The following is a 23825-nucleotide window of genomic DNA, read 5'->3' on the forward strand; positions in this document are numbered from 1 at the left end:
GTTGGATTTTCAAAAGCATGTTGCCACCCACTAAATTTGTTTTATGATGTATTATTCATGTGTTGGGACTCAACAAGTTTTCTTAAGTTGGAGGCAATGGCAGGGCGTCCTGTGCAGAACGAGCTGGAGAGGCAAACCAGGGCAGGACTCCAGGCTGGGAGAGTTTAAAGAACATTTCGCTCGGATCGGAGCGCGCAGAGAAAAGCGAAACCCTGGAACCGCTAGGTGGGACCGTCCCACCCGGATGATGGAGGAGAAGGGCTTTACGAACGGCGGGGGTCAGGCGTCCATCCTGACGCTGCCTTTTCCCGGGCGTTCAGGGAGCTCCCCGGGCATCCTCCGGGGAGGACTACGCGCCCATCCCCTCCATTCATTCCCCTCGCGCGTCGGCGAGCACCGAGCCCGCACGCGCTGGGACGAAGACACTTTGCCCGGCAGCGGGACCGCTGGCGGCGGCGGCGGCGGCGGCGGCGGCGGCAGCGGCAGCGGATCGCGCTCCCCGGGCCGGCCGGCGCGCGCACACACCCACGCGCGCACTCCCAGGCACGCACACACAAAGTTGTGGCCGCCTCCGCCGCCGAGCCTCCGGTCGGGCGGCTGCGGGCCAGCGCACGGCGCTCTCGCCCCGGCCCGGCTCGCACGACCGCTCGGCTCCCCTCGGGCCGCGCTCGGCCCCCGCCGACGCCCGGCTCTGTCCTTCGGCTCGGCCTTCCCCCGCCTCGCATCCGTGCCATCGGCGCTCGATTGCGCGCGGACTCCCTGGGGCTCTTCCCGGCTCGTTCGCTGGCGCTTGCCCGCCTGCCCGCTCGCGCCCGGCCGCGCCGCCCCGCCCCCGCCCCCCCCCCCTGCTCCTCACGGGCAACTTTTGCCGGCGCCCCCGCCTCACAGCCATGCGGAGCTGAGCTCCGGCCCGGGCCCTGGCCGCCGCAGCCCGCCCCGGCTCCCGCCCTCGCGGACCCGCCCGGCCCTCGGTCTCGGCGCCTTAGCCGCCCCGGGCTGGCCGAGCCCCCTCGCAGGGCCCGGGCCGCGGCCACGGCGGCGGCGGCGGCGGTGGCGGCGACGCGCCCGCCCGGCCCCCTCCCCCGGCGCCGGCCAAGTGAGGCGGTGATGCGGGCGCTGGCGGCCTGGGCTGAGCCGAGAGCGGAGACACAGGCTCAAGATGGCAGATTCCCACTGAGGCTGAGGGGGCCGAGCTCGCGCGCCGCGTTCCCTTCTCCGTTGCCATGAACCGCGGACACCCCGGCTCCGATGGCCCCCGTGTACGAAGGTAAGGGGCGTCCGGCCCGCGATCCCCGGCTCGCTCGGCCGGCCGCGGCCCCCGCAGCTTTGTTCTGCCCGCGGCCCCTCGCCCGGCAGCCCCCGGCCGCAGCCCTGGGCCCTGGCCGGCCGCGGGGGCTCGTGACCCTCCCCGATACCCCCCATCCCGGGCCCAGACGGGACCGGAGCCGGCCTGGAGCAGGATCTCATTCCCAGGGCAGAGAAGGCGGCTGGGGGGTGTGTGCCGGGTGGGCTGCTGCCCAAAGAAAAGAAATGGGGGCGGCGTGTGGGAAAGACGGCTCCGTGACTGCTTTCTGTTTATTTGTGATAAATGAAGGTGATGCGATCCTCCCCCATTACCTTTAAATGATCTCCTTTCTACTTGTCCGTCCTCTCTGCTCCCTTTTCCAAACATCTCCACTCCCACCCCACACTCCTTTATTCTTTCCGAGCCTCCGATTTTTTGGGGTGGTGGTGGTGGTGGTGGTGGTGGTGGTGGTGGCTGTGGAATCCGATTGTAAGGGGCCAAGCGGTGAGAGAGGGTAGAGATGAAAAGTCCATTTCAGACCCAGGCAGAACAATGAAATGGGCTCAAAATCTCCCCGCAATTAGCGTGTGGAAGGGAGAATGTAGTTTGGCTTGGGGGGGGGGGGCGAAAGAAGATTTTCTGGCTCGGCCTGGGTAGATCTGTGCTGTGCACCTTCACCTGGCGTTGGCTGATTTTTCCCATTTGACTGTCTTCCTAAGAAAGAAAAGGTAAGGCGATACAGCTGCCTCGCACACTCTTTCGGTTCTCTTCAGTCAGTTCCGTCAGCTTGCAGCGAAAAAAATCAAACCCGAATCAACTAAGTTTTTACACTTTTATGTGTTTTTGTGTACTTGTAGTACGGGGGGCTTTTTCAATCAAAGTGTGCCCGATTTTTCAGTTATTTCATCGTGAAAATGTTTCTCTCGTGAAATCATTGAAATTGCAGCCTTTTACATACTTTTAGCGTGGGTCCATCTGGCTTTCTTTCGGTTTTGTTCAGATATTCTGTGGATGAAATCGCAAATGAGAGGGCACCGGGTTTGCCAGGAACCAAGAGGAGGGGCGAGGGAGATTGTAATCCTATAAACCCGGGGAACTGTGGGGCCGAGGGAAACAGGGATCTCATTAATAGTTTTATCTCTGTTAGGAGAGGCAGATTAAAAAAAAAACAAAAAACTTATCTGAAAAGAAAATCTGTTATTAGTTCCAGGGCTCCAAATGAATTAGGTTTCTGCACGGAATAAAGTTACCAGTCCGGCTCTGAATAATGAGGCTGTAAATAACCTATGGACTGTAAATATTTTTTTCCAGAGTCTCTTAGAAACAAAGGGGCTGTTTAGAAAGCAACAGAGAAATGTTATTCCAGGGGCTTTCCTCTTTGATTCTGAAGAACACAAGGTCCATTTAACCGTTCCACAAAACAAAACAAAATTTCTGATCACTCCACCACGGAGAACAGAAACATGCCAGTGGGTATGTGAACATGTAGGAGAGCCCATGTCGGGCATTCATTGTTCATCTGTTCTAGGGGAGGGGGCTGCAGTCAAAGCTCCCACTGTCTAGAGTGTTAAAATGAAACAGTTTTCTCTTTATTAAGTACCTCCTTGAGACTCCCTCTGCTGGACACTCGGGGTGAGCATTTTAGAAGGAACTTGGCATTGAATTCACAACTGTAATAGAGGGCTGCTTTCCCTGTTCCAGGGGCCTGGGTAGGTTGGTTGGGGTGTATTTTATCAACTTTGTACACAGCCACCTTGTGGACTGCGTTTATCATGCTGATTTCATTGGGAACCCATGAGGAATGTAGGCTACCCCCCCTGGGGCTAAGTAAGGCCTAGTATGGTTGGTCCTGTGACTTTGTTCTTTTAGTGATTATGTCAGGTAAAGAATTACAGGTGTGTAAGGTGTTTCAGTGAAGGACCGTGGGTCTCAGGGGTCTCAGCTCACAGTTTCATTTTCCAACCCTCCTCTATCCCAGGCAACCTAATTCGTCGACCTTTCAACCCTGGTTTTCTTGAATCTTGTCTGTGGGTTCTCTTAACTGGTCTTTTGTTTGTAGCTTTTTCTTATATGGGAGCATCTCTGTACATCTTCATAATTATTTTCCTAGTCTTGCTCAGTACTGCTTATCTATCAGCCCAGAATCACCCAGCCCAAAGCTCAGGCCTGGTCTTTTTGAGAGAGACTGTTAGGCATGCTGTGAGACAGATCAATGACCTCCATAGTTAAGGCCTACATTTTGAGGACCTACACTCACTCACAGTGTGTGTGTCCAAGACTACAGTGACCTCTCCCTTGACCCGCAGTGACAATCTGTGGATTCAGTGAACCTGATTTTCATCATGTCTCAGCCAGAACCTAGGGACTGTGTGTGTGTGTGTTGTATCTTAAATGAGCAGGGCTTTTCCTACAGACTTCTCCAAGAAGAGGGATTTCGCCTCCTAATAGTTCCACATGATTCTTCTCAGAGGTCTAATGACACATGAGACTTTCTAGCTGGAATTTCTCAAATGGAGTGTGACTGGAATACTGAGTGAAGGCTGGAATGTAGAAATTTAGATAGTCATGCTGCTTTTGAAACAAAGCACATTTGATAATATAAATTAATAAGTGGCAAAGGGTAATCAGTCTTCTAGGGCTTTCTTCAGGAATACATTTATAAACAGCACATTAGTTTTCAGTGACTTGATACTGATCAAGTTAAACTTCTTGTAAAAAAAGGGGGGTTATTTTCTTTAGAAGGTTAAACATTTGCCTTGTGATTATATTTCTCCATCAACTTGCTTACCAAGGCCTTTTCATTATGCAGTGCAAAGGTCAACCACAGGGGTCCATAACTCTATGGGTTCCTAATTAGAGGAACCTGAATTCCGAGTTAACTATGTCTCACTTACCTGATCTGTCTTGTTGATGAGTGTGGAGGGGACCAAGAAACCTTTCACAGTGGTTCTTGTACACCCTGGCATGCTGAAATCCCTCATCACATGGCCCCGAAGACACTGGCCACCAAGCTGAATCATCTTCCCTCAGAAGAATTTTATGATGTATCATCTATAATATCTTTGCCTGTGTTTATAGTTTGTATTTTTTTAATTTAGTAAGCTATTGTTTTCCTTGTTACATTTGAATAGTGAAGCAAAACTCATTAGTTTTATTCTTGACACTGGACAGGACGGCAGGACACTCAAATCAGAGAAACTGAGTTTGGATCTAGCTTATGACCTTGGCATCTTACTTTTACTTTTACTTGGTATCAGAACTTTTAGCCTCTGTTGGGTTGTGTGAGCATGCCATTAGAACCTGGTGTTCAGTAGAGTTCCTGCATTTTCTCAGTATGTGCTAAATCCCTGTCTTCTGAGTTGCTTATAGGCATGACAACCCCAGGGAAAGTGTAACCTACAAATAGTTTAGAAAACCGGTAATAGCAACATTTCAGTTTCAATTATTAATCTCCTGCTATTCCTTTTCCAGTTTGGGAACCAGCCACAATAAACCCCCCATAGCCATGGAAGAAAGCAGCTTTTTTTTTTTTTTTTTTTTTTCCTTTTAACTCCTCTGTGACCTTTCCAGTCTCTGTTCCCATCAAGCTTCTGCTGGTTGCAGGTAGAGAATGGTTCCTCCATAGCAGCACTTTTGGACTACGTTAAAAGTGTGCAAACAAATACTAAGACAGACTTTGAGGGGCTGCAGCTGTGTTCCTGGGAAGGCAGCCCTGAGAATGAAAGGTAACCTGTGCCCTTAGCAAAGACCCACTCACTCCTATATAAGGTGGCAGGCTGGGTAAGAAATTCCCTAGGGTTGCTTACTGGTTCTTCTTAGAGGAAAGGCTCCTATCCAGCCACATGCCAGGGTCTGCCTCACTAGGCATTAAACATGAATTTTCTTACCAAAGAAAATTGGGACTTTATGCAAATTATAGCTTCTTACATTCTTAATATTTTATGTTTCATGCTCCTTTCTTTCTTCATAGAGATCAGTGTTGAGGATCTACCTTTGAGGCTTGTATGGAACAAAGTAGTGATGATCGGAGGGTAGGACATTTGTGCATTTTTTTTTATTGTTCTCTGAATGCATGCTTTGCCAGTGCTTTCTGGTAGCCTTAGTATGACGATTCAGCCGCTTGGGGTTGCAGTCAAGCTGCATTCAGAATGACACTAGCAGACTCTGTGTAACCACTAATAGAGTGTGAACTTGAAAGCCCCAAGCTCATAATAGCTCCATTTCATGTGACAATACCTTGTTGAAGGAGGGGGAAAAGAGACCCAGAAAACTGAAAACCCAGAGTACAGGAAGATCGTTATTTTTTCTTTAAAAGAAACTGAGAGTCTTGGGGGTTGGTGATGGTGATTATGACTTAGACTGTGATTTGGCTTATGTATGTTCTGCACTCTCTACGTGCTGACTCCCAGTTTGTTCCCTCATTCTGCAGACCAGGGTGCATCTTTCATGCATTCATTGAGCAAACATTTACAAAGGCTCTGCTGTGTCCTGGGCCCTCGTGGCAAGGTTCTGTGTTTGGAGAAATGACAAAGACTTGGCCTCTGACCTCTGGGAGTTGAGGAATAGAGGAAGTGAAAGTCAAAATATTTAAATGTGTACAAACTCACTGGGGAGTGTGTCTGAACCAGATGCAGTGGTTGTTTGTTTGTTTGTTTGTTTGTTTTATTTTTGTGTGTGACGGTTCTTACATACTTATGGTGTAAAGGGAAGACCTCCAACTTCCCTTTTATGTTGAAAGAATTATGTATGAATTTCAAAGCTTCTCATTAGATTTCCTTAGAAATTTCTTGAATATTAGCATCTCTTTTGCATAGGATGCTTTTTAACTTTTATTGTGTCTCCTCATCAATGCAGAAACAGTTCTCACGTGCACCCGCTGCTGGGGTACTTTTTGTTTTCTACATTTAGAGTTGAAGGCTGTGTTGTGCCCCATCCATGTGCGCCCGTTGGAGAATTCATCCCTGGCTTCACTGTCTCACTTGTATTCCAGATAGTCATGTGGGTACTCACTGGCAGGACATAGATGGAGCAGTCAGTCACACAGCAGCTTTCGGCAGTTCTTTCCCAGGAGCAGATCTTTCTGGGAAATGCCTGGCTGTACCCTTCTGTAGGGGAAGATAGAGCCCTGGAGCAGGAGCCTCTGCCTCTGAGAATTTGATAGCAGCCTCCCTGCCTTCAGCAGAATCACCGGGGTCAGGGGTAGGGGACATGGCCTTGTCTGATCATGCTTTAGGTGGTGTTCTTTCTATTCCCCTTATGGCCATGGAGGAAGGAATTCCACCCCCCACCCCCACCCCTTCTCCTCTGTGACCTTTCCAGTCTCTGTTCCCATCAGGCTTCTGCTGGTTGCAGGTAGAGAATGGTTCCTCCATAGCAGCACTTTTGGACTACGTTAAAAGTGTGCAAACAAATACTAAGACAGACCTTGAGGGGCTGCAGCTGTGTTCCTGGGAAAGGCAGCCCTGAGGATGAAAGGTAGCCTGTGCCCTTAGCAAGGACCCACTCCCCAACTTGAAGTCTTCCTCTCAGTGTAGCCGAGGTAGGAAAGAGCATTAGCAACTCCTTCACTAACCAGTTCTAATATTCCATGAATCTGATGGCCCAGAGATCCCCGGGCCTACTAGAAATCTCATCTGCTTTCAATCAGACCTGTTTTCTTTTCCTTTTTCCCTAAAGCCTTTCATATACTTGAAGATAATAACTGCACTCGTTACTTTCCCTGAATCGTCTCTTCTCTGTTGTGAACGCTCTAGTTTTTCTCCACTAAGAAAAATGGTGGTAATCAAATCTGAATGCAATTCTTTTTTTTAATAGTTCAAATTTTTCTTTTCTTTTTTCTTTTTCTTTTTTTATTATTTTTATTATTTATTATTTATTATTTTTTGAACCCAGGGCCTTGTGCTTGCTATGCCACTGAGCTAAATCCCCAACCCTATTTTTTATTTTAAAAAATTAATTAATTAATTTTTCTACTATCAGCTTGATACAGTATAAATTCTTATCTTAATAGTGAAATGTTTCATTGAGGCTTGCTCAGTAATTGAGTAAAACCAAAACTTATTGTAAGCCACAGTCATCCTAGGGTCCCCCATGCTATATATATAGCCTCCCTGGTTCTGTGGGTTGCAGTCTGATTGTTTTTTGGTTTATATCTAGAATCCACTTATGAGTGAGTACATACCATGTATGTCCTTCTGGGTTTGGGTTGCCTCACTCAGGATGATTTTTTTCTTGTTCCATCCATTTGCCTGCAAATTTCATGCTGTCATTGTTTTTCTCTGCTGAGTAGTACTCCATTGTGTATATGGACCACATTTTCTTAATCCATTCATGAATGCAATTCTTTAAGAATATTCTAATTGGTATGAAAAGGGACTTTAGGGTTCTTACTTCCTGGGGAAGTCCTGGAGGGCAAGAACCTTTGTCTCCCCTTGTAGCTGTACAATTCCTTAACCCTAGTAGGAACTTGTTTGGTTTTTTGAGACAGGGTTTCTCTGTGTAGCTTTGCGCCTTTCCTGGATCTCGCTCTGTAGACCAGGCTGGCCTTGAACTCACAAAGATCTGCCTGCCTCTGCCTCTCGAGTGCTGGGATTAAAGGCGTGCGCCACCACCACCCGGCCCCCTAGTAGGAACTTTATAAACATCTATAGTATTGACTGTTCTTTTTAATGTTATCTGAGCAATACTTTATAGCAGCCCTAGTACTCACTTGGGTCTTGAGTATTTTTTTTTTCTTAGATAGGGTCTCACTATATTAGCCCTGGCTGGCCTGGAACACAATAAGTAGACCAGGCTAGCTTGAAATTTCCATTTGCCTTTGCCTCCAGAATACTGGAATTAAAGATATATGCTACCATGCCTGCCCCCAGCCAAGCTGCCATCTTCTGCTCGACTGTACACACTTCTTTGAATTTCACCTTCCTATTTCCAGCTCTTAGGGTCTTTCTTAACTATCTGCTGCAGAGCAGACAGAACGCAGAGCACATAAAGTATCACTAGCTTAAACTGTTCTTGCCTGAAGAAAAGAGTGCACAGTGTCTTTATGATTCAGTGTAATATTAGTTCACCAGGATTAGAAAGGACAGTTTGTCAAATTCTTTATGGATTCTGAGTCAGCAAAAGCCATACCTGTTTTACCAGTCAGTGAGCCAGGTGTTTCTGAGAGTGGTTACAAGGCCAGCTTCCAAATAGTCGCCTCCCTCTTGACAGTCTAGAGCCAGTAGAAAGAACAAAGATATAATGGACAGTCTTATTGCCACTGGGTCATTTTCAAATGGACGACTTTGCTCTTTAAAAAAGCAAAGGAAATTATTACCAAAACAAACAAAAAAATTATCAAAACTTCACAACTGAAAATTAGCTTTGTGGTGTCATTTATTTGTGAACATGATACCAGATTTGTAGTGATTTAGGTAGTATTCTGTTTTAAAAATTCTTGCCTAACTACTTTTGCTCTAGTACATTCTGATCAATTAAGTGCCATGTTTAAAGAGAATTAAGACTGACCAACTCTTTTCTGTGTGCTAACATGTAGATATTATAAAACCTCTGTCATGGGAAGAATGCCATCTAATACATAATAGAACAAGGGCACTCTCTTCCCCTGGTGGCTCTGTCCATCTGCGGTGAGGAATCACTGTGAAACACTTCATAATGTGAGATTAACAAAAAGCACATCTCTATACAGTTACACATCACATCTTTATTTCAAAGGTTTATTTGTGAAAATTGGGCATTTCCTTCCATACCAATATTTCCTTATTCAACCTGTGAATTATTCTTCAATTATAAAGTGACTTTTCCAAGGGTTTGTCAAAATCCATCATGCTTGTTCTGTGTAGAACTTTGGCATCAACCTGTTGAAGTCCATCTTTTTTTTGTTGTTGTGTTTTTGTTTTGTCTTTTCAAGACAGGGTTTCTCTGTGTAGCTTTGTGCCTTTCCTGGAACTCACTTTGTAGACCAGGCTGGCCCTGAACTCACAGAGATCCGCCTGCCTCTGCCTCCCGAGTGCTGGGATTACAGGCGTGTGCCACCGCCGCCTGGCTTGCAGTCCATCTTTTGTGATCTTTGTACCTGCAGCCTATAAAAATCACATTATAAAGACTTGGAAAACTCTTTTGTTGCTAGCAGTGGAAGCAGCCCCCCCCACCCCCAAAGAAGTTACAGAGCTCTGACAGAAACCAGATTGTAAATTCCTGGGACTCTGAAGAAAGACAGTGAGTTTACCCTCCACATTCCATGTACCTGTATCCAGTCATTAAAATCCATACTGATAGCAGGGACTTCGGATGGGAAGGCAGTTTCAGAGAATCTTGTGACAGGAAAAGAGTGAAAGGACATATAAAATGCACGCACGTAGTCAGCTTCCCTCTGGATCATTTATATCTGCAGCTACAGGCTGGAATGATTACTGTTACTCATTAAGTATGACCTGCACCATAAGGAAAAGATTAATCGATATTCATTATGTTCTGTTTACTGAGATGGGGAGGCTTTCTAATGTATTACAGAAATGAAAATGGTCAAAATAAAGTTTCATTTGATTATACTATGACTTACTCTGAAAAGGATTTTGAGACCACATAAAGGGTTAAGTTTCTGGTAGAGAGGAAAATTAATTTATGTAGATCAATTTCGTGGCTCAGCCTATTTCAAGGGAAGTTGGGTAAATGAAGTAGTCCTTTATAAAGACAACAGAAACAGCCAAAGCTCTTGTGCTGGCTTAACAAGGTGAATGAGCAGAGTGTATAATGGGATTCATTTGCAAAGTAATTTTTGCTTGGCTGGAGTGGTAAGCACAAAATAGACCAGCAGATGAGGACAGTAAGTGTTTTGGATCAGTTGTCAAAGGTTTAAAAGGGGTTCCAATTCAAGAGCCATTTTATGGTGTGGAGAAGGGGACTGGTATCAAAATGATACTTGAACCAGGTAATATTTAGTGGCCTGGACTTAATAGGAGGAGGGAGGGAACTTGAGAGAGCTTGCCAGGAGGCTGGGTACTGTGGAAGGAAAGCATGAGTATTCTGGAGTTGGGGCTGGCATCTGGGTTGCCTAGGAGTATATTCAGAGAGAGTATCTGTCAGTGCTGTGTGGCCCAGAGGTTCAAGAAGTTTTTGTTCTATTTTGCTTCCTTCCTGTACATCTGACAGGGATCTAAGATCAGAGAGACTAACTGGCTTGGGCAAAACATTTTTTTATTCTTTTAAGACTCTGTTTTTGTAGGTTCCTTACATTGTACAGGGCCTTCTTGGACCATTGTACAACCTGTAGGGTCTTCATGAGTTTAGTGTTCCACCTCTGACACATGAGGATCCTAAAGTCCAGATCAATGAAAAGGCTGTAGATGCTTACTAGGGAGGCCAGGGTAGGGGTGGGGTGGAATTATGGCAGTGTGCAGAGAAGCCCAAACAGCCCAGAATGCTGAGGACAGCATTGCTGGACTGCACTGTTAGGCATAGTTCCAGTGTCTAGGTTCCTAGGATTCATCAGAGCCACATCCTGTTGTCCCCAGGCTATGGGGGAGCTACTGACTTCTGGTCTCTGGGGTACCTGGAAGCCTGCAGTATTATACAGAGGCCGGAACCTAAAGGACGTGTTTTCCTCTCCCTAGAGAGCAAAGCCACAACCCTCAGCGCTAGTATTTTCAGTTTTCTGTTAGGAACTCATTCCTTATGTTTCCATGAACAAGTTTGCAGCTTGTCACCACGAGCTACATATTAACAACAGAAAATCACAGGCAAAGGACCAGTACAATCATGATTAGTTTCACAGAACCTCAAAGCACTTTTCAGCCTTAAGCAGCTTTTAAAACAATTTTGCCTTCCTAAGGTTCAGTTTGGGGTCATTCTTGCTCTTTGTCATGACCACAAACTTGAGATTTGCCACTGCTTTCGGGAACAGCACGACCCCACATGGGATCCTGTGAGTCTTCTTGCACTGGTGTTGGTTTTGAACTGGCTTGGAAGAATTTCTGTCCTGCTGAGTGACTTCTGGACATGGACTTTAACACTGATGAGAGCACAAACTAAGGGCGGGCTTGCTCTGACATAGGTCCTAGGGCAAGAGGGCATCACAAGACCCCACTCTCTTTCTGGTTGGTGAATCCAAACTGCAACCAGCCTACTTCCTCTTGGGACCGGAGGTGTCCCAAGGATGCCTGTCAGGCCGATGAGTACACACCACAGACTCCAGAAAGGCTTGAGACCTATGGACAGGGAGCCCCAAAGCCCTGGGGATATGGGAGACAGCAGATGCTCAGCTTATGGATGGACGTACACCTTGACTCTAGGGACTCCTCAGCCATGGAGTGGGGTGGCTAGGCTCTCTGAGTCTTGCCTAAAGGGGACAAGTAGGGAGCTATGTTGCTAGTAGGGGGTTACCTTGTGTTTCAAATACTTCAGAAACGAAGACTATTTGAAATATTTTCTTTTTGTACAAATGACAGCTGTTGATTGTATCATCTCCTGTTCTGTTCCCCATTCTCTCCTCTCCCTCCTTCTATCCATGTTGTACAGCACAGGAGTCATGAAACTGACCCATGTCCTATGGCTTGCTAAGGTTCCTCCAATAGTCAGTTTGCTCCTCCCACCAGGGAGGCCTCATGGAAGACCTAGTAAACCTGATAGCTACTCTGTTTTGGCCCCTGGCCCCTGGCACCTGGGGCCTCCCCTCCTTGACGGCATCTCTCCTCTACACTTTAACTGCTTATTATCTACCCACAGGGCCCCTCTGCCTACCTATTTATTCTTCTGACTCTCTGCATCTTGGGCGTGTTTGTGCCTTGTTATCCTAGTAGGTGGGAGGGTGTAAGGGATGTCACAGAAATCTCTGAAGTATATCTGAGTGAGGCGCTAGTTTGGAGGACCATCAGTCTCCTAGAGGGCTTGTTAAAACATGTGATCCTCCCCTAGAATTTCTAACTTATGAAGTCTGTGGTAGGCCCCAGTTGCATTTCCAGTGGAAAGTTATTGTTTTGGAGAAATGCATTTTTTTAAAGATTTATTTATTATGTACACAGAAGAGTGTGCCAGATCTCATTATAGATGGTTGTAAGCCACCATGTAGGTGCTGGGAATTGAAATCAGGACCTCTGGGAGAACAGTCAGTGCTCTTAACCTCTGAGCCATCTCTCCAGCCTGAAAAATGCATTTTATTTTTTTTTTTTTAACCCCTCCGAGACAGGGTTTCTCTGTGTAGCTTTGCGCCTTTCCTGGAACTCACTTGGTAGCCCAGGCTGGCCTCGAACTCACAGAGATCCGCCTGGCTCTGCCTCCCGAGTGCTGGGATTACAGGTGTGCACCACCACTGCCTGGCAAGAAATGCATTCTTAATGAAGAATTGGTACACATTTAAAATCAGATAGCTATTTTGATGCAGCCTTTCTTAGATGTGTAGGGGAGAGACCTGACATTAGTACAACTGGCAGCCTGCTGCCTTGGTGGCCATGAGAAGCTCAGGAATGCGCAGGGGCTGTCTCTGTCCTCTCCACATACCTTCCCATCTCCTCTGGCGGGTCAGCAAGTGCAGGAGTTACTTCCTCTGGGCCTTCTACAGCCAGCAAGTCTACAGTGGTACAGTTTGGCCCTGGAACCCTGGAACAGACTGGGCAGTCATCATTCACACAGTAACATATTATTATTAGCTAACATTTAAGAGTGCTGTTATTGTCTCCATTTATGGAAGGGGAAATTGAAGCTTAGCAATATTTAATAATGTATTCAAAGCCTTCTGACCAGTCATAGTAGAGCCAGAGTTTAAACCTGAGTCCACCTGATACCAGCCTGCTCTTGTCTTGACATGCAGGCTGCCTTCCTTCTCACAGCATTGTTAGAATGGCCCAGACAACACACAGTAAGGATCTAGAATCTTTCCTAGAAAGAAATAACTAAGCTAAGACCATTGGTGCTAGATTGTTGATTTCCCTAACATAAATGTTCTTCATCACCCAAGCCAGATGAGGTGGTGATGGTAGTGCAGGGTGGAGTAGCTGGTGTGGAGGAGGGCTGTGGTATGGAGACGCCAAGCTATGAGCCTGCTTTGAGCAAGGACATGTGTTTTCAAAAGACTTACCAAGCCTGTGAGATTGCCTATTGCATTTGAGACTTCACTGGATCCCCGTGGCATTTCTTCAGGGTTGACTGGACTATTGGTATGCTGTACAGACAACATAGGAAGATGAGGCAGCCCATCCTGCAAGATAGGGTCACTCCCAAGCAGATAGATCCAACTGGTACCTTTTTATCATCAAGTTGTGGCTGTGTAGCGGAGACTTCCCAACCCTTGTAGATAATGAAGTAGAATTTGTAAATATGTTGGTTTTTCTCCAGATATAAATGAGTTTTGTTTTTGTTTTTTTTCTTCGAGACAGGGTTTCTCTGTGTATGTAGCTTTGCGCCTTTTTCCTGGAACTCACTTCGTAGCCCAGGCTGGCCTCGAACTCACAGAGATCCTCCTGGCTCTGCCTCCCGAGTGCTGGGATTAAAGGCGTGTGGCGGCGGCGGCGGCGGCGGCGGCGGCGGCGGCGGTTGCGGCCGCGGCCCAGCTATAAATGACTTTTGTTTCAGCCAAAGTCTTGAATATTTTAAATATTTTAAAATTGCAGAAGCAGATTTATGTTGGTTTCCTTGAAAGATAAGGTCGTGGGCATAGAAGTCAGGCTTGAATGGGAATAACCCAGTGTGAAAACAAACCATACCACTCTCTTCAAGTTTAGCATGACTTTGTTTTTGTTTGAAACAGCCTTTCTCTATGTAGCCTCTCTGCATAACAAAGGCTGGCCTAGATCTCAAGGTCCTCCTGCTTTAGCCTTCCAAGTGATGGAATTACAGGCTTGTGTTGTGAAGTGTGTGAGTGTGTGTGTGTGTGTGTGTGTGTGTGTGTCTGTGTGTGTGTCTGTGTGTGTGTCTGTGTGTCTGTGTCTGTGTGTGCACACATATATGGGAATGCATGTGCATGGGAATATTGCTTGGGACCAAACACAGGGCCTTCCACATTTTAAGCAAATGTTCTACCACTGAGATACAGCCCCAGCTGGCCCCTAACAGGCTATATGGCATGTCTTATCTGTGGGACAGAGTAGGTGAGCCAAACTTCAGATGCTGCTGCCTGAGAGTGTTGAACAAATGATGGAGAAGGAGCCTCAAAGTGAGGAGAGAAACGCTTATTAGACAATGGAATGGTCCAGATTGACAAGTTGTGTCATTTCACAACATAGTCTTAGAAATCTTATGTGATTAAAGCATGAGATTCAACTGAAGTCAACTGAGCACACTAGCATGCCATGTTCTAGGTGCCCAGTGGACAGCATTGTGTCTAATGGATAAAACTCTGCTCTGAAGCAGATTGTGTTGTAGTGAATGAAAGTGAATAATCTAGTTTGGCTTTTTGTCTTGTCTTGTTTTGTTTTAAGCTTGAAGGAAATAGAAGTGGACACTTATTAAATCCCTAGAAAGGCTGAAATTTCTAAGATTAGAATCTATAGATGAAATCATAGGAAATATCATTAATATTGTCAGAGTAAACATTCCCCAAATGTTAAGATTATTTCTGGCTTTGCCATCATGAATTATTCCTTAGGATAATTCTCTGTAACATTAAAGTTTGTCTGAATTTTAAGATCTGGTCTCCAAATTATGTTTACTAGGTCAAGGGATTTGAACATATGTCGTGTTTTAGATATATACCACTGGATTAACTCCTTTCTCAAAGCGTTTTCAAACTAAACAAATTAAACTACCTAGATAAAATTTAAATGATCTCCCATATTTATTGCAGAAGTAAAGGAGTGCCTTGATGCACTTGGGCCTGGACCCTGCTCTCTGATTCTTTCCCCTTGAGTGACACATCAGTCCCAGACTTTGAATATTGCTTCAGTGACTCTCAGAGTCAGCACTTGGGCTTTTTTGTTTTTTGAGCTCTGGAGTCATGAAGTCAACAGTTTACTTGACATCTGTATGTAGAGATCTCATGGGCATCTCAACTTTAACATATTTAAAGAAAAAAATCTTGGTCACCCCATGAAATACACTCCAGTTCCATGCTTTGTTTGGAAGCATGTACTGTATGTACTTCAGAAATGCTGGAGTCATCCATGCCTTTGTTTACTTCATCATTAACCTATCACCACTTTGTATTGATTTTTTTTTTTTTTTTTTTTTGCTTCCTGAGTGTAGCCATTCTCATTCTTAACTATAGTTATGTTCTGTGAACCCGGAATTAGTGAACAGTGAGCCATTATTGATAAGGAAAATAGAGGGTTAATTTCCTGAGAGTTTTTGGTCATATTTCCATCAGTTGATCATTACTTGGCATCAGTAACATTGGTGTAATGATGTTGTATGTTGGTACATATTATGTGTTCTGATATTACATAAATTTGTATAACAATGTTTTTATATGTTTCTGCTTACAGACAACCTAATTTTAACTTTGTGTGTGTGTGTGTGTGTGTGTGTGTGTGTGTGTGTGTGTGTGTGTGTAAGAGGTGGGTAAGGAGGAGGAATGCATATATATGTGCATATGTGCATGCCATGGCTCATGTGTAGAGATCAGAGGACAACTTCGCGGATTGGTTCTCTTCTTCTACCTTTACATGGGCTACAGGGATTGAACTCAGGTTACCAGGGTTAGTGACAAGTGTTTTATCTGTTGAGCATCTTGCTGTTGACTTACATTGAACTCACAGCCAACAATCCTATCACTCAAGCCCAAATGAGCCCAAATCAAATACTTGTTTTTTCTCATAAGGAATACCACAGTTTTTTTTTTTTTTTTTTTTTTTTTTTACACCTTGGAGCTCATATGAGCATCTCAGCACAGTGCTTAGAACCTCAGCCATTTTAAAATTACTAAATTAAAAAAAAAAAGAAAGCATCAAGTATATGGTACTTAGGACAGTTGTTGATGTAAGAGCTGGAATAAGAAGGCAGGGCACCATTCTGCTGAGCTTCAGCTAGGCACACATAGAAGAGCAGCACGGCCTCCCAGCTGTTCTGCTCTTGCATGGGAAGGAGAGGAAGTGCACTGAGTCTTGATTTTGGTGTTGCAAGTGAGTTGCGGTGAGTAGATGAATTCACAGCACGGAATCCTGAGTAAGGAAGATGGACTATGAATTGTGAGCCCAGTTCTCTCCCTGGGGCTGGCCAACTTTCCCCATAAAGATCCAGATAATATATCTCTTAGACTTTGAGCCACATTGTGTGTACCTTAGTAGCTCTGTAGTTGCTATGTGGAACAACACAGACTAGGACAGGTTGGGTTATATTCTATTTACAAAAGTTGACTTTGGGCTAAATTGGGTATCAGGCTGGACCTCCATTAACCCACCATACTGTGTCATCTTGACTGGTTTGTGTGTGTGTGTGTGTGTGTGTGTGTGTGTGTGTGTGTGTACACATATACATGTATGTGCCTATGGTAGACATTAGAGGTTGATGTCAGGTGTCTTCCTCAATCATTATTTTTTTGAGACAGTGTCTCTTCACAGAACTCACTGATTTGGCTGGATTGGCTAACCGGTGATCCCCAGGATCTGCCTATTTCAGCTTCCCCAGCACCAAATTATGGTAATGCACCACTGTACCCATGTGGGCGCTGGGAATGAACTTAGGTTCTCAGGATTGTGCCGCAGGCCTTTTATAGGCAGCCATCTTCCCAGCCCTATGATTTAATCTTCTAAATTGGCTCCTCATGGCCATTCTTTTTTTTTTTTTTTTTTTTTTTTTTCCTTTTTTTAGTTTAGTTTAGTTGTTTTGAGACAGGGTCTCTCAACATAGCCCTGGCTGTTCTAGAATATGTGATGTAGACCAAGCTGGCTTTGAACTTACCGTTATCTGCCTGCCTCTGTCTCCCAAATGCTGGAAATAAAGGCATGTGCTGCAATACCCTCCTGTCTTACTTCTTGAGTCTCTCCAGCATGCACCACAGTGATATTAAGTGTACACTAGCTGCTGTCACTCACACCTCAGGTGTGCCAGCGCTGCTGTCCACTTTCAGCACAGCCCCAATTCTGAATAGCAGAGGTCACAGCGTGCCCTGACTGTTTCTCCAGTCGCCTTTGAAATTCTTTACTTGTCACACCTGGCTCCTTCAGTTCTGTGGCTGCCAGGTGTAGCATGAATCTTTGGCTTTGTTCTAGTGGCTGTGTGTTCTCTGACCCCAGATAAATTTATTAGGGTGCACAATATTGTGGGGAATACAATACCACCACAGCCAGGTTTGCTTGCTCCCATGCCATATATGTAGTCTTTCTTCTGCATGGAGTGTCTTGCCTCTCAAGCTCCTACTCACTCTGCAGTCAGAGTCCAAATGTCACTTTCTACACCTGACATTCCCTGGCCCTCACTGTCAATCATATGCTGATTTCCAATATCAGAGCACCCGGTTTTGTTTGCTTTTCATTCATAACATGTAAAGTTTTTAGGTATCATTGGTTTGGGTGACCCTTTTTTCACCTTCCAACACAAGGAATATGTTTGTGGCAGTCTCGGTGATCTTCACCATATTATAATTACACACGGCATAGATGCTAAGTCAATAAAGAATCATACAGCACAGTTGTGTTTACACACATTTTCTGTGTTGCTGCTGTAGAGAAGATGCTATGATTCAGAACAAAAATCACCATGTCAGTGGTTATGAGGTGTGCCTTTATTGTCAAAGGGTGATTCTGAGGCAAGCTATCTGGTTGAAGCTTTCTCTTCCAGATAGGAGTGCTGTGTGAAGTCTGCTAGTCTGCTTCCCCCAGCAGCCTTGGGGACTTCACTGGTAAGGTTTTCGGGTGGGGAGGTGGAGGTGAAGTGTGCTTGTGGAGGCATTTCAGCAGGCCTTGCGAAAATTGACTTGGCTCCAGTTTTACCCTTCTTAGACTTCAACTGGTAGATGTTTTATTTTTATTGAAATTGTACCATCTAGGAAGGAAATCTTTCATTTGCCAGAGAATGAGCTAAGCAATGATGTTCCAATGTGGAGATTATTCTAAATTATTCCAAGAATCCTACATGCAACCAGGAAGAGAATCACTTTTCAGGTGGGTTTTTGTAGGTTAGTGGGAATCTTGAAGCTTTATTTAACTTCTTTAAAACATTGTGCAGTGTAGAACATTAGAAAATAAGCAACCATATACAGCACATGTTCCCCACCCTGCTGCCACAGGTTCTGTCATGCTTTTTAAATCTCATGCTTTCTAGATATTTCCACAGACTCTATAAATAGAAATGTGAAAGTTTTTTAGATAAAATAATGTTAATTATTTCAAAATCTGAGTTTTTCTGCTAACTATATTTCAGTGAAGCTTATTTTATGTAATAATTTGTTCATACTGTTTCCATAGTTAAAAATGTCTTTTGAGTCTGATGCACTGAAGTCAGCATCCACTGTAGGATGTTGTTCTGTGTCTGGTTGTGAACTTCGTTGTATTTCCTTAGGCCTGTGTAGTCTCCTATGGAAGACTCCTCCAGAGCAATTGCTGGGTAGACCCTTGCACCTGCTCAGTGAGTAGGGCGAGTCTCTTGTAGAGGGACGCGCTTATTGCTTTATTCTCTAATTTCCTATGCACGAGATTCTGTTAGATTCAAGTTGACTGGAATGCACCAGAGCTGGTTTTGTAGTTTTGCTCTGAAAAGCCCCACAATTGACAATGACATGGTTGTACCATATTCCACTCTTACAAGCAATACATTGAAGTACTTATTTCCCTGAGATGTCACCCACACTGTCTGATATTAAACTTTAGGAGCTTTGTTGGTAGTGCGACATAACATTTCAATTTAGTTTCAATTTATATTTCTTTTATCATGAATAACATTATGTTTTCATATATTTTTATATTTGTTTTATGCAAACTATGTTCTGAACTTTACATATTTTCTCAATATTTTGTTGATCTTTTCTTCTTTATTTCTAATAGTTATTTATTTATTTATTATGTATACAGAAGAGGGCGCCAGATCTCATTACAGATGGTTGTGAGCCACCATGTGGGTGCTAGGAATTGAACTCAGGATCTCTGGAAGGGCAGTCAGTGCTCTTAACCTCTGAGCCATCTCTCCAGCACTAAATATTTGTCTGTTTTTTTTGTTTTTTGTTTTTGTTTTGGTAGAGCTGAGGATTGAACCCAGGGCCTTGTGCTTGCTAGGCAAGCACTCTACCACCGAGCTAAATCCCCAACCCTAATAATTCTTTATATGTCTTTGAAGTGAGTTGTAAAAATTTTTTTCCCAGTTGGTCATGATGGAAATCTCTTTAACTTAATGTAATTGAATTTATCTCTTTAAAAATGGCTTTTGTATTTGAGTTAGAGTTAGACTTTTTCCTGTGTCTTGTTTTAAGTTTCCTTTGTGTATTATTGAAATCTGATTTTTGTTCCATTTTTATGTTTCTTTCTTCCCTCCCCTCCCCTTCCCTCCCCCCCCCCTCTTTCTTTCTTTTCTTTCTGAGACAGGGTTTCTCTGTGTAGTTTTGGTGCCTGTCCTAGATCTCGCTCTATAGACCAGGCTGGCCTCGAATTCAGAGGTCTGCCTTGCTCTGCCTCCCAAGTGTTGGGATTAAAGATGTGTGCCACCACTGCCCGATGGTTTATTTGGTTTTTAAACTAGGATAGTATATGTCCTGAGGTTTGAATGTGGCTTTATGTTTTCCCAGTGCTCAGTTGTCCTAACACCATTGTTTAAAAGTTGATGTTTTTTTTGCCATGGTACCCTAATGTCATAACATATTCTGTAAGTTTGGGCTTCTGCTTTTGGACTGTTTCACTGGCTGGTGATTATTGAAGCCTGTGGTTTTCAATGTCTGGAAAGGCTCGTTCTCTTTCATTGTGCTTCCTCTTCAGAGTATCCCTGGCTCCTCTCTATGTGTGTTTTTCCATTAAAACTTTAGAATCAACATGACTTGATTCCAGGAAAAAGTAAACCCTTCTATTGGGATCACATTAAATAAGTCGAGTATTTAGGAGGACCAATGTCTTTCTGAAGTTGAGTCTTCCTAGCTAGTATCATTTTCCCCATGTGTTCTTCCTTGTGCATTTTAGTAATTTTGAGAGTTTTATTTTTATAGCCTATATAACTTTCAATCGACTTTTTTGCAAATAAGGAATTTCTTATTCTAATTGGTTATTTACTTAACTAGACTGTTGATTCTGTGTGTGTTTTTGACAGCTTTATTGAAATTCACACACGTCACCTATGTATATAGTTAAATGAATTTTAGTATATGTACATAACTGTGTGTCCATAACTACTTTGTGTTTTTACATTTTTCTCATTCCCAAAAGGAACCCTGTACTCATTAGCAGTCATTCTCCATTCTCACCCTCCTGTTTCTCCTGGAAACCACTAATCTGCTTGGTATTCTAGACATTTCTTATAAATGGAATTATAAAATGTGTGGTCTCTTGCAGCTGGCTCCTTTCACTTAGCATAATGTTCTTGGGCATTACCCATGTTGTAGCATGTGTGTGCATTCTATGCTAGCCATTCTTGTGTGTAATGATATCTCATTGTGTGTTGCTGTTTTCCCCCCTGATTCTCTATATATTAGTTCTCACTTGTAATTCACATTGGTGAGACTTCATAAGGGTAGAGAACAGGCTTTCAATTCTAAAACCACAATGCTGACACAGTGCCTGGCAAATATTTGGTATTTAATAAATGCTTATTGAGTCAGTGATTGGATTGGTTGTGTTTCTAGGCCACCTCTACTTTTTAAAGTTAAAATATGTTTTAGCACATATAAATTAATTTCTGTTTTTCCCCAGGCAAAACATAATTAGAGGGAGGGTTGTTTTTCTCCTCTGGGAAAGTCATGTGTTATATCCAACAGCCTGGCAAAAGTAATTTTGTATGATGTATGGTTTGTGATAATCAACATTACTTTTTCTTACATTAAAACAAATGACTGTGAATTGCTGATACATATGTCTAAGAGTCTCATTATCTTCTCAGAAGGATTTTTTTTTTTAACCACTAGACTGTGGGTACTGAACAAGTTGCTAGCAATAAAAAACAAAAGTGAGAAACTAGGTTAAGGTGTTGTTTTGGGGTTAGGAATAGGGAGTGTTGAATGAGCTTGACCAGCTTATACACATATCAGAAGGAAGCCTAGGTTTACCAGGAACTGTGTTCCAAAACTTTTTTCTACATTTTTTTTCCTTAAATTTATTTTGTAAGGTAGTTATAAAAAAAAGTGACACCAGTTAAGATTTGGGTGTCAAGCTAGTCTTGAAGGACATGTGAGAGGGCTGGAGGGATGGCTCAGCAGTTAAGAGCACTGGCTGCTTTTCCAGAGGACCTGGGTTCTGGTCCCAGCAGCCTTCTGGCAGCTCACAACCATCTGTAACTTCAGACCCCAGAGACCTCATGCCCTTTTCTGGCCTGCATGCACACATGCAGGCAAAATACCCATACACATGAAAAAAAAAAATAAAAACTATAAAGAACATAAGAGAGAGTATAGCTGATGCACATGTTGGGTAGAGGGTATATTGGAATTCCATTTATCTTCCACTCATATCTTTTAAGAGATCACAGCTGAAATACATATATTTTGTAAGGAAAGGGACATAATTAAATATTGGAAAAATAATACATTTTTAAAAATATAAATGTTTCAAGGAAGATGTTTTGATTATGTCAGATTATATGTGTGCAGAGGTTGGCAGAGACTTTTGGACATGATCCAAAGATTTAGAGATACACAATATTAGATTTTTATTTATTTATTTATTTATTTATTTATTTATTTATTTATTTATTTATTTTGAGATAGGGTTTCTCTGTATAGCTTTGCACCTTTCCTGGAACTCACTCTGTAGACCAGGCTGGCCTTGAGCTCACAGAGATCCACCTTGCTCTGCCTCCCGAGTGCTGGGATTAAAGGCATGCACCACCACCGCCTGGCGATATTAGATTCTTATATGGCTTCTATTTTGCTTCAAAATATATGACTAAACATGGTTATTACTCATTAGGCATGTTTGCATTGGGATAGGAAAGGGAAGGAAAGAGGGAAGAAGGGAAGGAGGAAGAGAGAGAGATTGATTAATTGATCATTCATCCATCGATTAACTGAGACAAATTGATTTCTCTAAAGTGTCTTGGCCTGAGAGTTGGGAAAAGTAAAAATGGTTCATGCATTTACTGTAAGAAAATACTTGTCTGAAAGAACCATGGACAGAAGTAATATTTGAAGGTCAGATAGATAAAAGGATTAGCTGTGGCTCTAACTTGAACCAAGGGTTTGAGAGCCACAGGAAGCAGATCTCGTAAGACCAGAACTAGGGCCTCATGCTGAAATCTCTTAGCAGCAGCCCTGAGGACAAGGGTTTTTGGTCCTGGAGGTGTTCAAGATGAATGAGCACCTTTGGATGCATAAAGTAGCTGGTGAACTAGATGGCCTTTACAGATACTTGGGAGACAGCCTTCCTAAGCATTTCACCACAAGGAAGACAGGAAGAAGTGAGAAAAGAGTCATGATTTCCTTGTTGGTCAGGCATATCTTTTTAGAGACCAGTGGGGTGGCAGAAAGATGTTGTTCTGTTTTGAGTTTCATGTACTGTGTATTAGAATATTGGTTGGGGTGCTTTTAGCTTTAAGGGACAGAAACCAAACTCAGAGTCCCCTTTGGTTTAGAGGTCCATCCTTGTTTCCCTTTACACCTTTGCCTTTCCCCAGCAGCTGTCTGTCTGTCTGTTTGTTTGAATTGTCATAGATTGTCATAGTCACATCATCGCTATGTGACTATGACTTGGGGTGACCTCAAACTTGAGATCCTTCTATTCAGCCTTCCAAGTGTGGTATTATATATATGCACTACCATAACTGGCTAATTTTTAGAAAAATTTCAGTTCCTTGTTTGTTAGTTTCTTCAGTGCTGGGAATCAAACCTTGGGCCTTGTATGGTAGACAACTTATCTATCACTGAACCTCAGCCCCAGCTCTGTAGGTAATCCAGGAATAGCTGAGCAGCTGTAGATTTTATTAGCATGTCCTCCTCCCATGTGTCTGTACATGTTTGCGCATAGATGTTCTGTATGTTCATTCTGACCTGACTTTTTTGATGGAGCTGGTTTTCTTGCTCTACACATGGATCTCTTCCTCTTCTTCCTGAGAGTTTTAGTCATGGTTTGAGAGAATGTGTCTGAAGTGTGCAGGTCTAGCACTTTCCTTTACAAAATGGCCTGGACCCACTCTGCTCTGCTCTCCACTGACACAGAATGGTTCTTGAGTTGTCTGTTTCCCTGACACTAAGCTAGCTATTTGCAGATCCTCTCCCACTTGTGCACCGTCCCTCATAGGAGAGTTCGATGAAATAATTAGCATTCTTCAAATGGTTCTGCAGTTAAGGAGCAAGGGCCTGAAGGACAGGTTCTCCTTTTTCTTTGCCTTCAGGCCTGACTGCTTAACAGTATGCTCCCCCAACCCCCTTTCTAAGGGTGTCTCTTGGGCAAACATGAGGTAACCAGGACTATCCTGAATTACCCCAGAGAGCAGCCTAAGGCCTTGAGCTTCCCCTGACCTCTCTGTTTCCATGTTTGGCTCCTATTTG

The 23825-nt window shown here is 43.9% G+C and overlaps 1 protein-coding gene across 4 annotated transcripts in view; it reads left to right on the top strand.

Moving 5' to 3' along the window:
- Nucleotides 1-865: 865 nt before the first annotated feature.
- Hipk2 (homeodomain interacting protein kinase 2) overlaps nt 866-23825 on the top strand; it is a 185588-nt gene continuing 162628 nt past the window's right edge. For 2 of the 4 annotated variants that reach the window (XM_036182325.1, XM_036182326.1), the window contains exon 1: nt 866-1267. In XM_036182325.1, coding sequence (XP_036038218.1) covers nt 1249-1267 — 19 coding nt within the window. In that variant the 5' untranslated portion in view covers nt 866-1248. The remainder of the gene's footprint in view (nt 1268-23825) is intronic. The other 2 variants (XM_036182327.1, XM_036182328.1) reach the window with 1 other exon arrangement.

Source organism: Onychomys torridus, chromosome 3 (assembly GCF_903995425.1).
Source record: "Onychomys torridus chromosome 3, mOncTor1.1, whole genome shotgun sequence".
Classification (NCBI taxonomy): Eukaryota; Metazoa; Chordata; class Mammalia; order Rodentia; family Cricetidae; genus Onychomys; species Onychomys torridus.